Source organism: Tarenaya hassleriana, unplaced genomic scaffold (assembly GCF_000463585.1).
Source record: "Tarenaya hassleriana unplaced genomic scaffold, ASM46358v1 Cleome7, whole genome shotgun sequence".
In the NCBI taxonomy this organism is placed as follows: Eukaryota; Viridiplantae; Streptophyta; class Magnoliopsida; order Brassicales; family Cleomaceae; genus Tarenaya; species Tarenaya hassleriana.
This window is the reverse complement of record NW_010969548.1, coordinates 806,147-825,425: the sequence shown is the minus strand read 5'-3', so window position 1 is coordinate 825,425 and position 19,279 is coordinate 806,147. Positions and strand designations below refer to the sequence as shown.

The following is a 19,279-nucleotide window of genomic DNA, read 5'->3' as shown; positions in this document are numbered from 1 at the left end:
GGAAAGAGGGCAAATGAAAGGGTTGTTGAATTATTGGGAAAATAAAATTAAATTCAATCTTGAGAAATTTCAGAGAGAGGTCACGGAATGTGAGGCATGGTATTTATACGAGGAAGGAGAGTGAAACCGCTTGGATGTTTCTGCGTAACAGTGACCACCGGCTATCATAGGTTTCAGTACCCCAATTATTTATTTCACGTTGGTATTTGGTCCAGGTTCAACCGGTCATTCTAGATTCTCCACCCTTAGCCGCAACCACAATCCAATTATCCTTTTGGCTCCGTTATTATTATTATTATTACTATAAAATAATAAAACGTTTATGAAAGTCCTGTCTGGGAAAACCGTTTCCGGTTCGGTTTTCGCATCGTTTGTCATGATTTCGGTCCAATCTATTTTTGTCTTTGTTAAACCGGTATACATCGTTTGGTTTGATTTCGGTTGCTTTTTTTATATGGAGTTATTCTTTCTTTATTTTTTAGTTGTATTTTTCCATTATTTTATATTGAATAATTAGGCTGATGCAAAATATTTAAATATATATCCCTTTGGTTTGGTTTGCTTGTGTTGGGACTATATTATTAATTCAAATTACTGTCGTATTGGAATTTTAAAATTAGGTTCGTTCTTTTTTTCTCTCTTTCCATTGACATAGTACCATATGTCCTATAGCATCAAGTTTATCAGATTAGAAAGAATGTAACATGATATTTTGATTATGATATATATATATATACACACACACGCAAATTTCAAAACTCTGAACAGTTTTGGCTCTTGTATTATCTTGCCATTCGTTTATTTAATCACATTTTAAGTTTACATATTATCTCAAAATTTTCGAACTCTTAAAAAATAAAAGACCTTAAATATTTATGTATTTGATTTAGATTCTAAAATTACCAGATTACATGTGGAAAGAATGTATGGAAAGAAATTGAGTCGATAAAAATCGTTTTAGAAAACAATTAAGTATAATAAATTTGAGATTTAATATTTATATACTAATATTCTTAAGATTATATTCATTATATTAAATCACGTTGATTGGTGATCGTCTTTCTAAGATATATGACGTGGGGTTCAAAAGTTTGTTAGCGTTAAAATGTGTGATACCAACGAAGATACAACATCATCTTTCTCTCGTTCAATGGCATATACGTCGTTACTTGTTTTTAAAAATGTGAAAATAGTGTTATAATATATTTTAATAAAAATAATTTAAAAATAAATAATTACGATAAATATGAGATTTTATAATAATATCTTAAAATTGATATAATATATTTTGAACTTATATTTGTTATGTTTATTATTTTTAATAAATATATTTAGTAATTATATTTGCACATCACATGGCATAACATGAAAATTAAAAATTGATTACCATTACAAATATGTGACTCCAATAAATATATATATTTTTTTTCACTTGAAAACATGAGAAATACCGAAATATTGTGTACCAATAATAACTATTAGAAAAACGATTAATATGATGAAATTATAATTTATCGATAACATTTTAAATATTTAAATAATATTTTAAAATTACATTTATTATTATTATTTAGAATGTATATCCACATGACAAAATGGGCTTATTAGTCATGTAGCTTATTATTATTAATCAAAAAATGGGCCTGCTCTAATTAAATCACATTTTCATTTGGTCAAAAATGTCTAACATTTCTTCATAAATTTTAATCCTCTGTCAAATTTAGCCAATTTCAAATATTTGGCATCATTGAGGTAATATTTTTTTTTTCCAGATCACATGTTTTTCAAATTTTTACAATTTTCCACTAAATTACTATTATATATACATGTAATAGGTTAGATTTTTATAATTTGTCAAACTTGATTCGAATTTTGTAAATTTGATTTTGAAATTATCATTGGCATGAGCCAGAATATTAATTTCGCAAGGTTACAAAAAAGGTTGGTATTTTTATCTCTTTATTTTATTCATCCCAATTTCTGTACGTTCGTAAATTTAAATTTTCTCTTTTTTTTATATAAACTAATTTAAATTGATAAACTCATATTTTTCAAGTGGTAAGCTCAGCTGCTAAACTGAATTAAACAATTTTAAACCCAATAAAAATCAGAGTAACTCTTTAAATCCAATAAATTAATAAATCATTATTAACGTTTCTCCACTGTTTAAACCCCAAGAAGCATAAAGCCCACGGCGTGAAAAGGGTACGATTTGAACGTTTTCCCACTGTTTGGACTCCAAGAAAATGGCTGAAATTTTCTCGGAAAGAGAGAAAGTTCACCGATACGTGGCAGCCTCTCGGAGAAGCCGAGTTATCCGGCGGTGGAGTTACCGGCGGGGGAGTTCCTGTCGCTGCTTCAGCACCGAAGCTATGGATCAAACACCGTGAGTTTGCTCTACTCGAAGAAACTTTCCTTACAAACAATAAAATTTCTGGGTTTTGCATGAATTTGGTTGACAGTATCCTGCTCGAACACATTTGATTTTCTGAATTAGTATTGGACTATTTCCAATTCTTCTCGAATTTCTCTGCGCACTTTGATCTACTATTGGAGTTACCGGCGGAGATGTTCCTGTCGCTGCTTCAGCACCGAAGCTATGGATCAAACACCGTGAGTTTGCTCTACTCGAAGAAACTTTCCTTACAAACAATAAAATTTCTGGGTTTTGCATGAATTTGGTTGACAGTATCCTGCTCGAACACATTTGATTTTCTGAATTAGTATTGGACTATTTCCAATTCTTCTCGAATTTCTCTGCGCACTTTGATCTACTATCTGTGAATTTTTCTCTCCGTTCTTCAATGATTCAATCCAAATTCTAGTTCTGGGGAAAAAAACCCTAGGGAAAAGACCATAATACCCTGATGCGACGTTACCGTCGTAATTTTTATTGGTTTTATTTACTTATTACTGTTCTTCGTAAATATCGACGTGTACATCAGCGCAACGAGTTTAACAAAAATTCTAGGGTTTTTACTGGAAAAGAAAAAAAGGCATACCTCTTTCTACTAAAAACAAAAAGGAAAGAAAGAGAAAACAGCTGCAGAAATCGAAACAGGACATTAGCCACTCGTTCCTTGAATGAAAAATTAGTGTAATTAGTGAAGCTGGTGTATTTTCCCTCTGCAGTTTACTTGGGAATTGGAGAAGATTAGCAACTGATTGAGGTAATTAACTTAAACTACGCTTATAATGTCAGTTGGCGAAGGCAAATTGAATTCTATCAAAGTCGCTTTTTCCTTGTTTTAAGTAAAATCCCTTTTCTCTCTGCTTTTTAAAATCTGTTCTTTTTTGTTCAAAGGTCTAAACTTTCACCTCTTTTTTTCGTTTCTGGCTTTCGGGTCGACCCTTTTTTCTCCCTCCGACAAGGGCTGGTAAATTGATTTTCTTAATCACCCACATTCCGAAGGAAACCCATACTTTTTTACTATGTGTTAGGTTTCAGCTTTGGATTTCTCTGGAATTGAGTGTTCCAGTTCTTCTGGTAATTGTTTACTTGCTTTTTTATCTTTGTGTTTCTTTCTGTTTCAGTATGCCCTTGTGGCCTGTGGGTCATGGGTTGCTCTTATTTGCAGCAGAAGTGACTTCGTGATCAGACTAGGTTTAATATTTTACCCATCCCAATTGGTTGATTTTGAACTTGAGGCTATAAAGTTTGCAAAAACCGAATTGGTTCTTTTCCTTGTTTGATCAAAGTACGGGTTTTTTTTTGTGTTGTACTTTTCTCGTTCTTAGTCAGTTCTTGGAATCTTGTCTTTAGGTTCCTTATTTCTCAAGTTTGTTGGTAATATTTATGTCTTTGTTAACATAGTATCTGTGGGTAATTTATATGAATGCTAGTTAGATTTTGTATTTTACTTCTCTGATGTACTGAATTTGTTTCTACTGTAGTTTCTTTGTAACTTGATCTGTGATTAACTCGGTTTCTGAGAACTATTGTCATTTATAACGGGATTGCGATGCTACATGCTCAGGGGACAATGGAGGTTCCAGTGCCCAATTGCGGGTTCTTTGTTTACAAGAGGAGAAAGAAGAGTTCTGAATTTGACAAGGGAGGGAATGAAAAAGAAAAAGAATCGGTTTTGGTTCCAGGCACACCTGTTAAGCTGCAAATAGCCAAAGTCTATGCTAGACGGAATTCCATCAAGTTTAAAAATCGCTGTCCTTCAATGTCCCTGGCTTTAGAAGCCACGACGAGCAGACAAAAAGATTCTCATGCCTCGAGTGCTAAAGAGCCGAAGCAAGAGAAAGATCAGAGTTGTAATGAAACAGGGACCAGTTGTGTTAAGGTTGCAGATGATGAAGGAAACGTTTCAGTGCGTTTTGATATCGTCAGCTTGAGTTTTGAGCATCATAATAGAGTTGATGAGAAAGATAAAAACGCATGCACCGACAGAGAGGCTGGTGATATGGTTTGTTTCACTAATAAGGAATCGAATAACGTCCTTGGTAACTCTAGTAGTGGGAGCCCAAATTCACTAGGTTCTAGTTCTGCCAGTAATATCATGTTTGAGTCACAAGACATTGATGGTCCTGCTTTGGAGCACGCTACATATTTTAAGGAAGAAAGAGAGGTTTATATAAGTGAGAAGTCTTCAGATAAAGGCCTTGATGAAGTTTGTACCTTTAATAAGGAGTCTGTCAAAGAGTTGAGTCCGGTTATGCCTAAGGTTGATCATTTTGACATTTCTTCAAGTCCAGTTATGAACAATGATAAACAAGAGATTGAAGAAAACAATTTTTTCCCTGGAGATCATGGTTTTGTACTCTTGCAGAAGAGGGCTGAGTCAGAGAAAAATCGTTGTAAGTTTCATCAGTTTTGACTTTACAAATTTAATCACTACATCACGTTTAAATCTCAAACTTCTAAACTAGCTTATCTTTTATCTGATAAAGCTGCAAAGGGCCCTGAATCAAGTGTAACTGAAGGTAATAACACAATCACTTCCCTTTTCTGTAGGCTCAAAGAAGGTGGTTCTTAATAGTGTTCTATTTTTAGAAATCTAAACTTCAATCTTGTAAGTTGTGTATTAGAGTTCCTAAATTGGCATAACTTGAATTAAGTTGAAAATCACTTTTTATCAAACATTACTTTATTTTTCATATTTCTTTATTTTTTTTGTGACAAAGATGACCATCCTAGAAAGAAAGAGGAGGATTCACAAGGTGTTGGTGAAAAGGAAGGTATTAAAGATTCAAGAACGACACCAAGAAAGAAGGTGAAAAAGAGGTCGCTTAGGCCAAGGATCATGGTTGATGGTAAAAGTTCAAGGAAGACTGCCAAGGTCAGCGTGACAAAGCCTGTCACTTTGCGCAAGAAAACTGTGTCCGGGAAAAGAAAGAAAAACGAAGCAGAAGTTCTTGTTGGACCTGACACTCCCGGGAAGCAAAATTCTTCAAAGAGAAGAAAACTCGAGAAGAAGAGCAAACACGAGTCAATTATTGAACCTGTAACTCCGAGTTCTCTTGAGAGTGGGATGGGTGCGAAGAAGGTTGCTGCATTTGCTAACGTGGCTCGAGCTTTGATATTTGACCAGGAAAGTCAGCCAGGAGAAGATAATCTTCTCACTCCGCTTGTGCATGTAGATGGGCATGTCAACCCCAACTGTAATGAAATTGCAAAACTTAGCTGTGCGGCAGAGCAAGTTGTTATTCTACCTGACGGTGACTTAGTAGGAGATCCGAATTCTGCCTCGCTGAGGAAAGTATTGGAAAATAGGTTAGGAGGTCAGAGATCAGAGGTATCAAAGCAAAATCTGTGTCTTGATTCCAGAAAAAATCTTGGGCCGAATTTTCCAGAACTGAACAAGAGAAGGAGGACAATTAGGAAGCCTAGGGCTGATTTCCTCACTTTGATTTTTGACATTTCATCAGCCGTTCAGGAAGCAAAATCAAGAAACTCCAACGGGAAACGTAACATGTCTAAATCTAAAAGGCTTCTTGAGTTCACTTGGAAAAAACGATCAAAGAGGTCTGTCCGTGTCCGGAATATGAGCAAGTGGACTGAAATTTCTCTTTTCAATGGGTTGCCAAAAAGAGGCCTAGCCTTACTAGGAAGCCGTGAAACGAAGAATAGCCATGCCAAGGGAGTTCCAAAAATCACCTGGCTTACCCAAGAGGTTCAAAACAACAAAGCCAAAGAACCTATCTTATTGCATGATAATGGAAGCCAATCATTAGGCTTCACTGCACTACAGAACTATGGCTTGGTTCAAAATATTGGTCAAGCATCTTGCTGCAGAATAGAACCCTATCCATTGGGGCAGCATTTGGAGCGTTCATTTTCTCAAGAACATCATCAGTTTGTCCAGGACACTCTTTGGCTTGCAAAAAATGGTTCTTCCCTGGAGCATGAAGGTACTATCACAAATTTAGCATTGTATTACCCTTTAGGAATTATATTGCATTTCCACTGCATCGTATCTTTTAAAAATAAAAATTTGTTAACGCCTCTTGTAGCTGCTGGGAACTTATATCAGAATAAGTGTCTTCTGATGTGTAATGGAGAGGTTTCCCCACAGAATGAAGGTCGTAAACTTTCTGCTAAGCCGGAAACCAATGCATCAAATTTCTTCCATTAGCAGGCTATTTGGCATAATTGAGATGAAGCTTGTTGAATTTTGGCATCCTTTCTGCTAACAAAATCAACTAAACAGTTTCTTATTCTGATGCAGATGCTAGAGCATTGTACAAGAACCAACTTCCGTTGAGGCTTTACTTAAATCCTGCAGAAGTTCCATTGCAGTTTCAAGGTACTAAGTCCTTTATTTTCCCAACAGTTTGAAAGATTTTCGTGAAGTAATGTCTTATACTATTCTATTGCAGGTATGCATTTAGTTTACTCTTTTTGATCTTGTAATACTGAATATAGCTTTTCCATATCCTTTGCAGAGACACGGTTCTTATATGAGAACTTTACGAGATCTTTCAATTTTGTGCCCTCCATGACCTACTCGGGTTTTTTACACTGTGATGGTTCTAAAGAAACCGAGGATATGAAGCTGTTAATCCAAAAAATGAGAAGTTTGGATATCAATGGGAGGGCTATGGATCTCAGTGTAACAGTCAAAGCTAACAGAAAACAGGTTAGGAAAAAGGGAAAGGTTCCCAATTCTGAGAGGCAACTCATTGTGCCAAATCATGCTGCTCAAGGTTCTAATATGCTGGTTCCTTATGAGGAACAAGTGAAGCAGAAAGTGAAGGGAAAGGTTCACCTTGATCTGGAGACCGTTAAGGAGTGGCAGTTCTTAATGATGAACGACCTTCCAGGTGGACCAAATGCAGATGAGGAAAGAGAGGAAAAATGGGAGACAGAAAGAGAATTCTTCAGGGGTCGTGTGGACCTTTTTATAAAACGGATGCATCTTCTGCAAGGTACACATTGTTATTAAACATAAAAAGATTTAGAAGGGACATAATTCAGTTGATGCTTTATCTCTCTTCTGGAAAAAGGCATACCGGAATCTGTAAATGGAATATTGGATATTCTGAATGTTTGAGCTCGTGTCTGGAAATTAAGGTTTTGATAATACACACACACACTCCGAGAGAATCAGGGTTTATGTGCCTTGCCACATAACTTCTGAGTAAGTCTAGAAAAATAACGGAAGACCAGGCTGAGTTCTACTAACGTAATGCCATGTTTTCCATTTGATCTACAATGTTTTATCAATCGGTTTTTCAGTTTTTTTCTTCTAATAACTACTATTGTGCAGCTGATAGGAAGTTCAAGCAATGGAAAGGCTCAGTTGTCGATTCAGTGGTTGGAGTTTTTCTCACACAGAATGTCTCTGATAACCTTTCAAGGTAAAATCTGAATTTCCTAAAAGATTTTAGCCTTTTTATTTGAGGTTGGAACTCAATAACATTAAACGTTTTTATTATCTTCTTCAGCAATGCTTACATAAGCCTGGCTGCAACATTTCCCATCGAGGAAACAGAAGACACCGAGTTTGTTGATAATTCTATTGGGCAATTTGAGACAGTGGTAAATTCAGAAGGTCTAACATACTTCATTGATGTACCTCCAGAAGAAAACAAGGACGGGTCGGAGGTTAATGATTCTGTTGGTGAGGACCAAGGATCAACTCATGTAAGCACCATGACTCGTAAAGATATCAATACAACCTTGTGGGAAGAAATAAACCGTGGTGGATGTAATGCAATGCTTTCATGTGATGAAAACGGAATAGTTGAGGTTGAGCATGAAACATCAAAGAAGCACGCAGAGTCTGAAAATCAAAGATCGAGCTTTCACAAAATGAACGATGACTTAAAGAGTTCATTTACTTCTATCTCATCATATGAAAATGAAAATTTCCTGAATATGGAGGAAATGGAGAGATTGATACCTGTGGAAGGTCAAGGAAGGAAAACACCAGCGGTGAAAGAACCACAGAAAGCTACTCAGAAAAGGAACAAGAAAACTGGTGTGATGGAAGATGAGAAAGTTGACTGGAAGAGTATTAGAAGAATGTATACAAAGGAAGGACCTCGAGACAGAAACCAAAAGGATTCTGCCGATTGGGATGCTGTAAGAGTATCTGACCAAGGAGCTGTTGCAAGCGCCATCAAAGACAGGGGGCAACAAAACAATATTGCAGGGAGAATACAGGTAAGGTTTCTCAAGAACTGTTTGGTTATCACTCTTACAGTCGTGAAACTAACATCATCTCTCTCTCTCTTACCAGGATTTCCTTAACAAAGAGGTTAAAGAAAATGGAACCCTAGATCTTGAGTGGCTACGTGATGCTCCACCAGATCTAGTGAAGTAGATAACTTACTTCTTTCCACATAATAGAACTGCATTTTTCAATGTGCTAATATTCAATCTTTTATTGGTACTCGCTTAACATACTTCATAATCTTTATACACCATCATCATGTTATATTATCAGGAGATTTCTCCTTGGGATAGATGGCTTGGGGTTAAAGAGTGTAGAGTGCATACGGCTTTTGGCACTTAAGCATATTGCTTTCCCGGTAAGATGTTAATGATCCAAATTTCCCCTTTCATGATTTTCCTTAGGTTTTCTTATCCTTAAGCCCTCTCTCTGGTTATTTGTAGGTTGACACAAACGTTGGTCGGATAGCAGTTCGGCTTGGGTGGGTTCCCCTTGAACCTCTCCCTGATGAAGTGCAGATGCATCTGCTGGACGAGTAAGTCCTTTTCATAAACAAGAAAGAAACAAATATAGTTATTTATGAACAATTTGGTCTTCTAGAACAGATTCTCTTACTCTCTGTAGGTATCCGCTCATGGATTCAATTCAAAAGTACCTCTGGCCAAGACTGTGTAGACTTCCTCAATCTACTCTGTAAGTCGGAATTTTCTTTTCCCCCAAACTAGTTATTCTTAACAACAGTATATCAACATGTATTTGGATAAGAAGTTTCTTTTGGAATTTCTTGAACTCATGTTGCGATATCATATAGGTATGAACTCCACTATCAGATGATTACATTTGGAAAGGTAAATGCAAAATCCCTTGTGGATATGGATGGAAACTGCTTTACATGTTACTTGAACAAAACATGACTAATCTTGACTGAACCCACCAAAAAACAGGTTTTCTGCACAAAGAAGAGTCCGAATTGTAATGCGTGTCCGATGAAGGCAGAGTGTAAACATTTTGCAAGTGCATATGCCAGGTTTTACTGAGAACCCCTAAACTGCCATTTTTCTCCTTTTGAATTTTTCTGGTCTTACATTGACTTCAGGTAATCCAAATTAAGCCACCAGCTGATTTCGCAACTACATTGGATTCCCTTTTAAATTTCTAGCTTTTCTATTAGCTTATGAATTTGTCAGTCATACTTTCATTGTCATATATGTCACATGGACCACACCCACATTTGTATCAGTTAATATCAATTTGTTATATATACTAGGAAATCGTTTATTTTCTTCAAATGATCATGTTTGGACAAAGCTTTCGTAATGTGTGGTGCTTTATACAGTTCACAGCTTCTCCTCCCAGGCCCGCAAGACAAGAAAACAGAGGACTCGGACAGTTTCCTTGTACCCGCAACTCCTCATATAAATGCAAACCAGACAGTGCAGATAACATCCATAGAGGGGAACTCCTCTCCTGAATACAGAAGCCAGACCAACAGCTCTGAGCCCATAGTCGAGGTCCCACCTTCCCCGACTCCAGAAATACCCGAGTTAATAGATATTGAAGATACTCCTTGCAGGGCTTCATGTCAGCCAAATGGTGAAATCCCTGACATTGATGTTGACATGGAAACATTCAAGAAAAACGTACATGATGCCATTCTAAACATCAGAAAGATGCTGAATAGTCACAATGCTGAAGAAGTATCAAAAGCTTTAGTTGCTTCAACGCCAGAAAACGCTTGCATCCCGATGCCAGCCCCAAGACTGAAGTATTATAACCGGTTAAGGACTGAACATGTGGTGTGAGTATCCGTGTTATCCTCTCGTGATAGATACTATATACTGATTATGTAATCTAAACACTTACTAACACATATATCATCTGTTTTACAGCTATGTTCTTCCAGATGACCATGAACTTCTCCGAGGGGTAAATTTTTTCCTTAAATAGAAAAATTTTCAACTCACTTACGAATAATTTAGTGATAAGCTTTTTACTTCGTAAATTTTTTAAACATGTCACAGTTTGAGAGAAGAGAACCTGATGATCCGAGTCCGTACCTTCTTACAGTCTGGCAACCAGGTATTATGACATAGTAAAGTTAGAGGGCCTGTCATGTTTGGCATGATTGTGTTCAGTAGTTTTATTTTTCATTTCTCTGATTCTGTTTCTATAAATGATCGACCTTCTCTTCATTCGTCTCCAGGTGAAAAGTCACATTCTTTCACCCCACCAAAGAAGAAATGCAATTCAGATGGATCAGAGCTCTGCAACGACCAGACCTGCTTTCATTGTTGCAATATACAAGAAGAAAATTCCAAGATTCTCCGTGGAACAATCCTGGTGAGCATACTCTTACTTTACAGCTTTGGAATAGAAACCTGTCGAAAAAAAAAAAACTTTACACATTGATCGGTCCATGGACAGGTTCCCTGCAGGACAGCAATGCGAGGCAGCTTCCCACTCAATGGAACATACTTCCAGATCAACGAGGTCGAGCATTTCCATCGAAATTGTTCAATATTACACCATTTTCCAAAAAAAGACTTGGTTTTCTGACAGCATTTGTAACACACACTGTCTTTGCAGGTATTTGCAGATCAGGAAACAAGTCTAAAACCCCTTGTGTTTCCCAGGGAGTGGACTCATGGGCTAGAAAAACGTGCATTGTACTGCGGTTCATCGATATCATCCATCTTTCGAGGTCTAGACACAAGACGGATTCAACTGTGCTTTTGGACAGGTAACAAACACAATCCCCCCTGAACTCTTAAGCTTGCGCTCTCTCTTGTATATATTCATACATTCATGTATATAGGCTCGTAGATTTGGGTATCTGAAATATTGATTGAAAATGAGTTTAAAGCTCGTCCCTTCGGAGCAAAAGACGAATCATATCTCCTCTCCGTTTCATTTCGATAACTATTCATATAATGTATAAGAAAATGATGATGTCATGGGTTTGGAGAATCAATGGATGGATATGTGATTATGAGCACAGGGTACGTCTGCCTGAGAGGGTTCCATCGGGAGAAACGGATTCCACAAGAACTCGCAGGAAGGCTCCACACGCCGCCTAACAAAAGGGGCAAGAAGTTTGAGAGAGACGACGGCTAATGATTCTTGGAACATCAAAACATAGTTTTGTGTCTGAATGAACAGAGAAGGCAGTACAGTACTCATCTAACCGATTCGTGTCTATATATAGGAATAGGGTTTTTAGTCTGTGTATATATAGGAAATAGTGCACAGCTCTGATATAGTTTTGCTTAGTTTTTTGAAAGCTGATTTTTGCTATTTATTTTTTGATTTAACGACTTATTATAAATAGATGGTTTAATCGTATTTTGGATGGTCGGATAAATCTTCAATTTTCTAGGAAAGTGAAGAGAAAATCAAAGAGAGCAAGAAAAGTTTTGGTAAAGTAAGAGAATTATTGGTCTTAAAACCAAAAATGAGAAATAACGAATATATTCAATTCCATGATTTGGAATAGTTTTTTTTTTTTATAAAGAGGAGCTTCATTGGACATCCAATCTAAGAATTCAAAATGATTTTATCACTTTTCAACCATTAGACCACCAACTAGCGATATGATTTGAATTTAAAGGAAATAGTTTTGTAATAGAAAACTCTACTTTTGTTTTTCTACTAGACTAAATGTATTTCACGAGTTTTGTTTCCACGTGCGGTAAAATGATACACGTTACTCATGTGGTCGATAGGCTACGATTCCAATCGAATCTTTTCTCTGCGTTACGTTGCATGGCATTGCATGAAGCGTGTACGGCCATGTGAGGGGTTATGAGGCACGTAGAAGGCATGGTGACGTGTCATCGTGGTTTCTTTTAGAAACAGAAATGATCGTACCTACCACGCGCCTCCAAAATCTGTGCTTTTTTGTTGTTGTTGTTGTCTTCCCCCTTTTACCAACTCCCATCCTGATTCCTCATCATTCTTCGCGTCATTACCATTCCTCGTCATCATCTTATCATATGGTTTCATGTTAATTTCTCTACTGATGATTTTGTAATCAAAAGTTGGCATATTTCTCTACTGATTTTTTGGTAAATATATTTTAGCACATATGATGCAAAATTATGAGACGATGACAATCTAATTAATATGTGAACAGAAAAAGACATATTGTTAAAAAGTTTTATAAAATTATAAAGCAATAAAAAACTAATTCCTAAACTTTTCATTCGATTAATTTATTTTTAAATTTCGTAGATTGTGTCGTTATAATTTTTGAATTTGATAATTAATATCGTACGTCACGCGACACACCACTTATTTGTTATATATGGGGCGTGATCTATGGTATAATCAATTAGAAAATTGGAAATAAATTTAGAATAAATTCGTTTAAGTGAAAATTTTATCAATTTTTTTCTACCATTTTATAAATTAGTAAATTTTAGTGGAATATATGCTTAATCAATATAGGTGGAATCGAAATGTTCTAACTGAAAAGTGTCAATTTGCATTGCATGAGAGGCAACAATTTAAATATAGAAAAACATTAAAAACCACAACAAAATAAATTATAAATTAAATCAAACTGAGGATCCAAGGCTTTTAATATAGGATAAATAAATTTTAATTTTCCTTCTCCAAATTTGAATCTCAATTACTGTGCGTCTTAGCACGATGTCTTACGATGATGATGGTGACCAAGGAGTCATGTCCATGGGATAACTCCCAAGAACCCGCAAGAAGGACGTGAACTCTTGAACCTCAGCAAGCGCGTTCTGAGCACGCGTCTCCGCCATTGAAGCCTCGAAGTCGATGTAGAACATGTACTCGAAGTGTTTCGCCGTCCCCACGTTCACGTCGTCCACCAGCCTAATCGGGCGGTTGTGATTCGGCCGCGATTCGATCTTCGTCAAGCTTATGTTCCTAAACGCAAACGCAGAAAGCACCTTGAACAGAACACTCGTCCCTCTCTCGTGCGCGAAGACTATGCTCGTCTTGAATGGCCGGTCCGTCCTTGGTATGATCGGCTCACGCGCCAGCATCACGAAGCGCGTCACGTTACTAGCGTCATCCTGGATCCCGTCCTCCAGGATCTCGAGCCCGTAGATCTCGCCTGCGCGTGCGCTCGCAATCGCGGCGGTATCTCGGAGTTTATTGGCGGCGATAAACTCGGCGGCTCCGGCGGTGTCGTCGACGGCTTCACGCGCCACGTTGAGGCCGAGCTTCGTGATCGTGTGCTCGCACTGGGCGAGTGCCTGTGGGTGGGAGATCACCCGCGTGAGGAACTCCTTGCGAACGCCGGGGAGGGCCATGAGGCAGTGATGGACAGGGAGCTGGACTTCGCCGACGATGTGGAGACGGTGGCGGAGGAGGAGGTCGTAGTTCCGGTGGATCGAACCGCCGAGCGAGTTTTCTACCGGTAAAACCGCTCGATCTGCGATCCAAAGCTCCACCGCCTGAAACGCGACCTCGAATTGGTCGCAAGGAATCGGTTCGCAGTTTGGGTAAGCCTTACCGGCGGCGGCCTCTGAATAGGCGCCAGGAACGCCTTGGTACGCAACGCGGAGCCTAGATCCGTGCATCGGCGCTGGCGACAGATCCGTAATACTCAATGGCTTCTGCAACGGGGTCAGCGATTTGGCATCGGAATTCTCGATCGGGACCAGATTCAGTCCGATGACAGGTGCGGCGGAGCTGTTGTGGCCATTCACGGTGACAACGGGATCGATTTTGCCGGAGAGTGGTGGCGCCTCCGGCGCTGATTCTGATTGATCCTGAGAAACGACCTTGCTCGAGAGAATCGCACACGAGCTCTGCCAATCGGCTCGAGCTGAACCAACACCGTTAGGAATGGTCCAACTGTCGGATCTCTGGGCGTAGTGTACGGCATGACTCGACCGCTCCATCCTCGCCGTCGCCGGAGCAGTTCCGTGCATTGAATTAAGGTTGTGTGGAGACGACGGCGAAACAGCTCTCATGCCATAGAGAGAGAGAGAGAGAGAGAGAGAGAGAGAGAGAGATTGAGGGAGGGAGGGAAAAACAAAGAACTGAAAATGTGGTTGGTGGATCAGCTCGGAACGCCAAGCTGAGGAAGCAGAAATAGGAGTAAGGTCATTTATATACAGGGTAGGGGGGGGAGGTGAGGGTCAAAACGACAGCGTTTCGAGGAGTACACGCGTATTCTCAAATCTCAATCCCCGCACCACACCTACCCTCTCCACCCTCCATGGGATTATGTCCTAATTAAGAAAATTTGTGCATTTATCATAACCTTTACTATTATTATTATTATTATTATTATTACAAATGAAGATACAATTAAGCGGATTTGTGAAAATGTATATTAATAAATTCATCATATAAAAAAGGATGGTAATTATCTATATGATATTAAAATTAGAGCAATACCACTCTACCTTGGGTTTGAATGGACTTGAAATTGGAGAAGTGAATGCCCATTTGTGTCACAATACAATATTTTTTTTAACAATTATTTTGGTTGACCTTTACTTCTTAAACCCAAATGTTTTTTTTAAATTCACAAATTACATAGATTTATACATTACATCACAACAAAAATATACGTGTAGTGTATTGTGTACGTATATATATAGTTTGATTGGTAGCATAGCATGTCAACTTAGACCATAAATATTTCACAATTGAGTCGCCCCCCTTTAAGGACCGAATACTAAAATCGAATGGAGTTCACATTCCCATGTATTTATCAATCTATATAATATACCCTTAGGTAAAAGAATTCTCATGTATATCACAGCTTATTAGAGAAAACTATATTAAAACAAATGGAAAATATACGTACTTCAAATCCGTCAAAATCAAGATCTATGGGTGAACATGGTCCTGTGGATTTATTTGTGTGCGTGTCCTGTGGATTTTGGGATATTTACTTGTAAATATATATATATATATATATATAAAAAACCTAGCGTGCATCGTCGGTCCAAAAAATTATATATTTTCTTAGAATATAGTAAACATAACTAACTCATTAATTTAATCGTGATCTCAATTATAGATCCGAAGATTATATCTCCTAATCCTATATATATATATACACACACACACAACTGATTGTACTTTAGATCACCATTTTGGTTTAGGTATATAAAAAAGGAAGGAATAATATACAATCGATACTTAATTTTTAAAAATTTAATTAATCGATATTAATTGAAAAACGATTTTTTTAAAATAATTATTCTTTTCATAAAACTTGAATTCAAAATAAAGTTGGGAAAATTTGAATCGAAGTAAATATTTTTTTCAAACCCAAAATATAAACTTAAAAATAAAACGAAAACTAAAATATCTCAATTCACCATGCTAAACAAAATTGGCAAAACCAAACTATATTATATAACAGCTTACCAGATTGACATAGATTCTGAATTCATTAATCATTCCAGTTGACCCAACGGGACTATTTTTTTTTTGAATCAGCGTAATTTTTCGAGATCCACCAAACACAAAATTTACGAAAGAAAAAAAAATAATTATCGTACAGTGTGGTACTCCAAAGGTTTGAAATTAAACATATTTACCATAAAAATGTAAAATAAAAAGGTCTATTATTTGCTAGATTAAATTAAATACATTTTTTAGTAAAAATTTGGTTCGAACCATCTTATTACCAATATGGGGGGGGGGGGGTTCTAAAACCTAACAATTTCACAATCATATAGATACTGATATACGAAACTTAATAAATTTCATTTTTTTCATTATATATATATATATATATGTGCGTGTGTGTGTTTCTTATATTTTCTTAATGAAAAAGAAGATTTTTTTTTTTTTATAATAAAATTGAATTTACACAACAATGGCCAGTCACCAACACGTGATAGGAACAACAGAACACATGCTACCCAACTCCACGGCTCTCTTCGGCTGGTCCATTTTGGACCGGTCACGTGATTTCTGCATTATTCGGATGTTCGTAACCATCGCAAATACTTTGGTTACCCTAATATGTCTTCACTTATATATTCAACATCTTTTTTTTTATATTTTATATTCAACATCTTTCCATAAATAAACATAACAATAATTTTTGTCAAATAATTCGTAGCTCAATCAGTCATATCACAAAAACCTCACGATTGATAGAAGAACCGAATATAATGCAATTGGGTTCCGACATAAAGAAGACAAATCAATTTTCTTAGAAAGATTACCTTTTAACCGTTTTTTTTAACCATGGTCATTTTATATGTAACTATTTCATTCATGAAAATGTTGTATCGTTATAAATCTGTATATATTTAGGATATTAATACTTATTATATTTAGTAAACTAAAAATTAAAACTCGATTGGACCGGGCTGACCTGTGGCCCGATAATGGTTCGGGTCAAGTCCAATTACAACGCGGTCCTAAAATATAACAAGCAGGGGAAATCAGGGGTATATTTGTAAATCCTTAGATGAAGAGAAACCCTAAACAAAAACCCTCTTTCTCCGATTCCGGCAGCTTCCAATCTCTCCCTCTTCAATCTTCCGGCCCCAACCACAGGTGAAAAACCCTAACTTTGCGTCTCTAGTCATCATCTTTATCAAGGCAGCAACATTTCATGCTTTTCACCTCGATGATCAATTTATGGTCCTATAACTTTGCTCTACTGTTTCTCGACGAGTGATACGATCTTTCTTCATCCCGTTCTGAATCGCTCTCTTCCTATTGGGTTTGTTAGGAATTCTTCGTGTCTTGTTTCGAAATTGATGGAATTTTCGTCGCTACGTAGTTGGTTTTCCGTGCTTTTCTGATGTTTACGGATTCTTTTTGAAGTAATTTGATGACATTTAAGAGATTCTTATCGAGGTGTGGAAAATTGTGCTGTGATTGGATTTGATTCCTCAAGCGCTTGGAGACAGTATTTCGCCCAAACCTGCTTGTCAGAATCTTGTTATATGCTAAATCGCTTAGCCCCCAAATCGTTTTTTCCGACAGAATTCATGAAACTACATAGATCTGTTTTTCTTGTCTTGTTTGGTGCTTTGTTTGTTGTTTCTGCTGTTCCTTGAGCTTTAGTTTCAGACGACAACTTAGAGCTTGAGCCACTTCTTTGTTCTGGATTTTTTTTAAACCCTTTCTTCTATTTGCGGTTGGTGTTTCGTCTAGGGTTTCTAAACAGTAGGCAAAATGAGATTGGAGAAGTGCTGGTTCTGCTCTTCGACAATATACCCAGGACATGGGATCCAGTTTGTCCGCAACGACGCCAAGGTAAATGGCTTAACCCGTTGAATATGTGTCTTTTGTGCTTGAATGATAAAAAATGGTGCCTCATGTCTAAATTCTCTAAGCGACTCTTATGGGCTAAATACTTTGATACGCTCATGTGATTTAACCTTTTAAACCTTTCAATTATGCCCGAGAAATTCCTTTGATTATGCTTTCGGTGGGTGTTGCTATTTGTATGGTTTTCTAGCTTGAACGACAAATAATTTGTTGGATTGTCAGTTGATTCATGTATATAATCTCAATCACTCCTTGAGAGCTTCATTTGTACATTGGACTAGTTTGATAGCCACTGTTGGGTTCAGTTTATCCACTAGGGTGGCATATTTGATTAAAGATGTGTGTAATCTCTAGGATACGTAGGAGTTTCTCAAATATTTTGACGTTAGTTTTGTCTATGATTTGAGCATATCCCGATCAAACATTCCAGTGCTCAGTGGTGTTAATCTTTTGGATCTAAATCTCTGATGATATATTACTCAATGGGCAAGTTGTCAACATTTTTTAGTTGTCATGGATATTATGTGGTTTGTGATTCGGGGCAAGTAAACTATCTTCTGCTTTGCAGATTTTTCGGTTCTGTAGGTCAAAATGCCACAAGAACTTCAAAATGAAGAGGAACCCACGGAAAGTGAAATGGACTAAAGCCTACAGAAGGTTGCATGGAAAGGACATGACACAGGTAGATATATTTAATTTGATCAAAGTTAAAATAGAAGAAGGTGCAGAGTTTCGCCTTACCATGTCTGCTCCTCTTTGTGTTTCTTCTCCCAAGGATAAAACCTTTGAGTTTGAGAGGAAGAGAAACAGGCCTGAAAGATACGACAGGAATATGACAGAGAACACACTGAAGGCCATCAAGAAGATTGACAAGATTAGAAGCGAAAGAGAAGCCAGACACATCGAGAAGAGGTACATTTATATCTTTCTCTATCCTAATCTTCTCGGGATAGAAGAAAACACTCAGAGAATGTAGTATTTGTTCAGCAGAGTCCACTGATTCTATTCGTTTTGATGTTAAAACTCAGGATGAAACCGAAGAAGCTCAAGGAGCACAAGGAGGCAGTGAAGGAGATAGAACAGAGCATATCACTGGTCAAGGCGCCTGCTTCTCTCCTGAAACAACAGGATCAGGTTTTGTCAAAGATCAAAGTCCCGGTTTCTCATCAAATGGCAGAGGAACACAACGCCATGGAAGAGTGATCCTGTTCTTTTGCCCAACTTTCAAAAACTCTTACTCTTTTATCCGTGTATCCTATAAAAGCAAACAATTACACTCTATTTGTATTGTGGGGTATCAATGAAAAGACTGTGGCATAAGTTATTTGATTGTATTTCCCCTACAGAACCAAATATAAGAGTGAACGGAATGAAGAGCATTGATTCATTTGGAATTGGTATGACTTTGTTCGGAA

The 19,279-nt window shown here is 37.3% G+C and overlaps 3 protein-coding genes across 8 annotated transcripts; 2 read left to right on the top strand and 1 right to left on the bottom strand.

The window, feature by feature from the left end:
* The first annotated feature begins 2,257 nt into the window (after positions 1 to 2,257).
* LOC104800557 (protein ROS1) lies at positions 2,258 to 11,976 on the top strand. Of its 6 annotated transcripts, XM_019201040.1 has the most exons (23): positions 2,552 to 2,613; positions 3,133 to 3,170; positions 3,978 to 4,806; positions 4,900 to 4,932; positions 5,134 to 6,360; positions 6,463 to 6,531; positions 6,678 to 6,755; positions 6,895 to 7,377; positions 7,719 to 7,809; positions 7,897 to 8,617; positions 8,694 to 8,773; positions 8,901 to 8,985; positions 9,071 to 9,162; positions 9,252 to 9,320; positions 9,439 to 9,475; positions 9,572 to 9,654; positions 9,964 to 10,425; positions 10,517 to 10,553; positions 10,649 to 10,706; positions 10,831 to 10,967; positions 11,052 to 11,117; positions 11,214 to 11,367; positions 11,626 to 11,976. In XM_019201040.1, the coding sequence occupies exons 3-23, from the start codon at positions 3,984 to 3,986 to the stop codon at positions 11,739 to 11,741; spliced, it is 5,001 nt and encodes a 1,666-aa protein (XP_019056585.1). In that variant the 5' UTR covers positions 2,552 to 2,613; positions 3,133 to 3,170; positions 3,978 to 3,983; the 3' UTR covers positions 11,742 to 11,976. The 6 variants fall into 6 exon arrangements, with proteins under 6 accessions (XP_019056586.1, XP_019056585.1, XP_010521692.1 ...); XM_019201041.1 differs by lacking the exons at positions 2,552 to 2,613; positions 3,133 to 3,170 and adding an exon at positions 2,258 to 2,386; XM_010523390.2 differs by lacking the exon at positions 3,133 to 3,170 and having other exon boundaries at positions 2,558 to 2,613.
* Positions 11,977 to 13,149: 1,173 nt separating this feature from the next.
* LOC104800556 (arogenate dehydratase/prephenate dehydratase 6, chloroplastic) lies at positions 13,150 to 14,672 on the bottom strand. Its single transcript, XM_010523389.1, has one exon. The coding sequence runs from the start codon at positions 14,579 to 14,581 to the stop codon at positions 13,283 to 13,285; it is 1,299 nt and encodes a 432-aa protein (XP_010521691.1). The 5' UTR covers positions 14,582 to 14,672; the 3' UTR covers positions 13,150 to 13,282.
* Positions 14,673 to 17,053: 2,381 nt separating this feature from the next.
* LOC104800554 (probable ribosome biogenesis protein RLP24) lies at positions 17,054 to 19,198 on the top strand. Its single transcript, XM_010523383.1, has 5 exons — positions 17,054 to 17,141; positions 17,748 to 17,849; positions 18,433 to 18,546; positions 18,640 to 18,776; positions 18,893 to 19,198. Exons 2-5 carry the CDS (start codon positions 17,769 to 17,771, stop codon positions 19,065 to 19,067), a joined length of 507 nt encoding a protein of 168 aa, XP_010521685.1. The 5' UTR covers positions 17,054 to 17,141; positions 17,748 to 17,768; the 3' UTR covers positions 19,068 to 19,198.
* The last annotated feature ends 81 nt before the right edge of the window (positions 19,199 to 19,279 follow it).

Coding starts and splice junctions, on each gene's coding strand:
- LOC104800557 (XM_010523390.2), top strand. CDS start 2,569: ATGTTCCTGTCGCTGCTTCAGCACCGAAGCTATGGATCAAACACC. Junction 7,810..7,896: donor GTCTCTGATAACCTTTCAAG/GTAAAATCTGAA, acceptor TATCTTCTTCAG/CAATGCTTACATAAGCCTGG. Junction 8,618..8,693: donor ATATTGCAGGGAGAATACAG/GTAAGGTTTCTC, acceptor CTCTCTTACCAG/GATTTCCTTAACAAAGAGGT.
- LOC104800556 (XM_010523389.1), bottom strand. CDS start 14,581: ATGAGAGCTGTTTCGCCGTCGTCTCCACACAACCTTAATTCAATGCAC.
- LOC104800554 (XM_010523383.1), top strand. CDS start 17,769: ATGAGATTGGAGAAGTGCTGGTTCTGCTCTTCGACAATATACCCAGGA. Junction 17,850..18,432: donor TTGTCCGCAACGACGCCAAG/GTAAATGGCTTA, acceptor TCTGCTTTGCAG/ATTTTTCGGTTCTGTAGGTC. Junction 18,777..18,892: donor GCCAGACACATCGAGAAGAG/GTACATTTATAT, acceptor GTTAAAACTCAG/GATGAAACCGAAGAAGCTCA.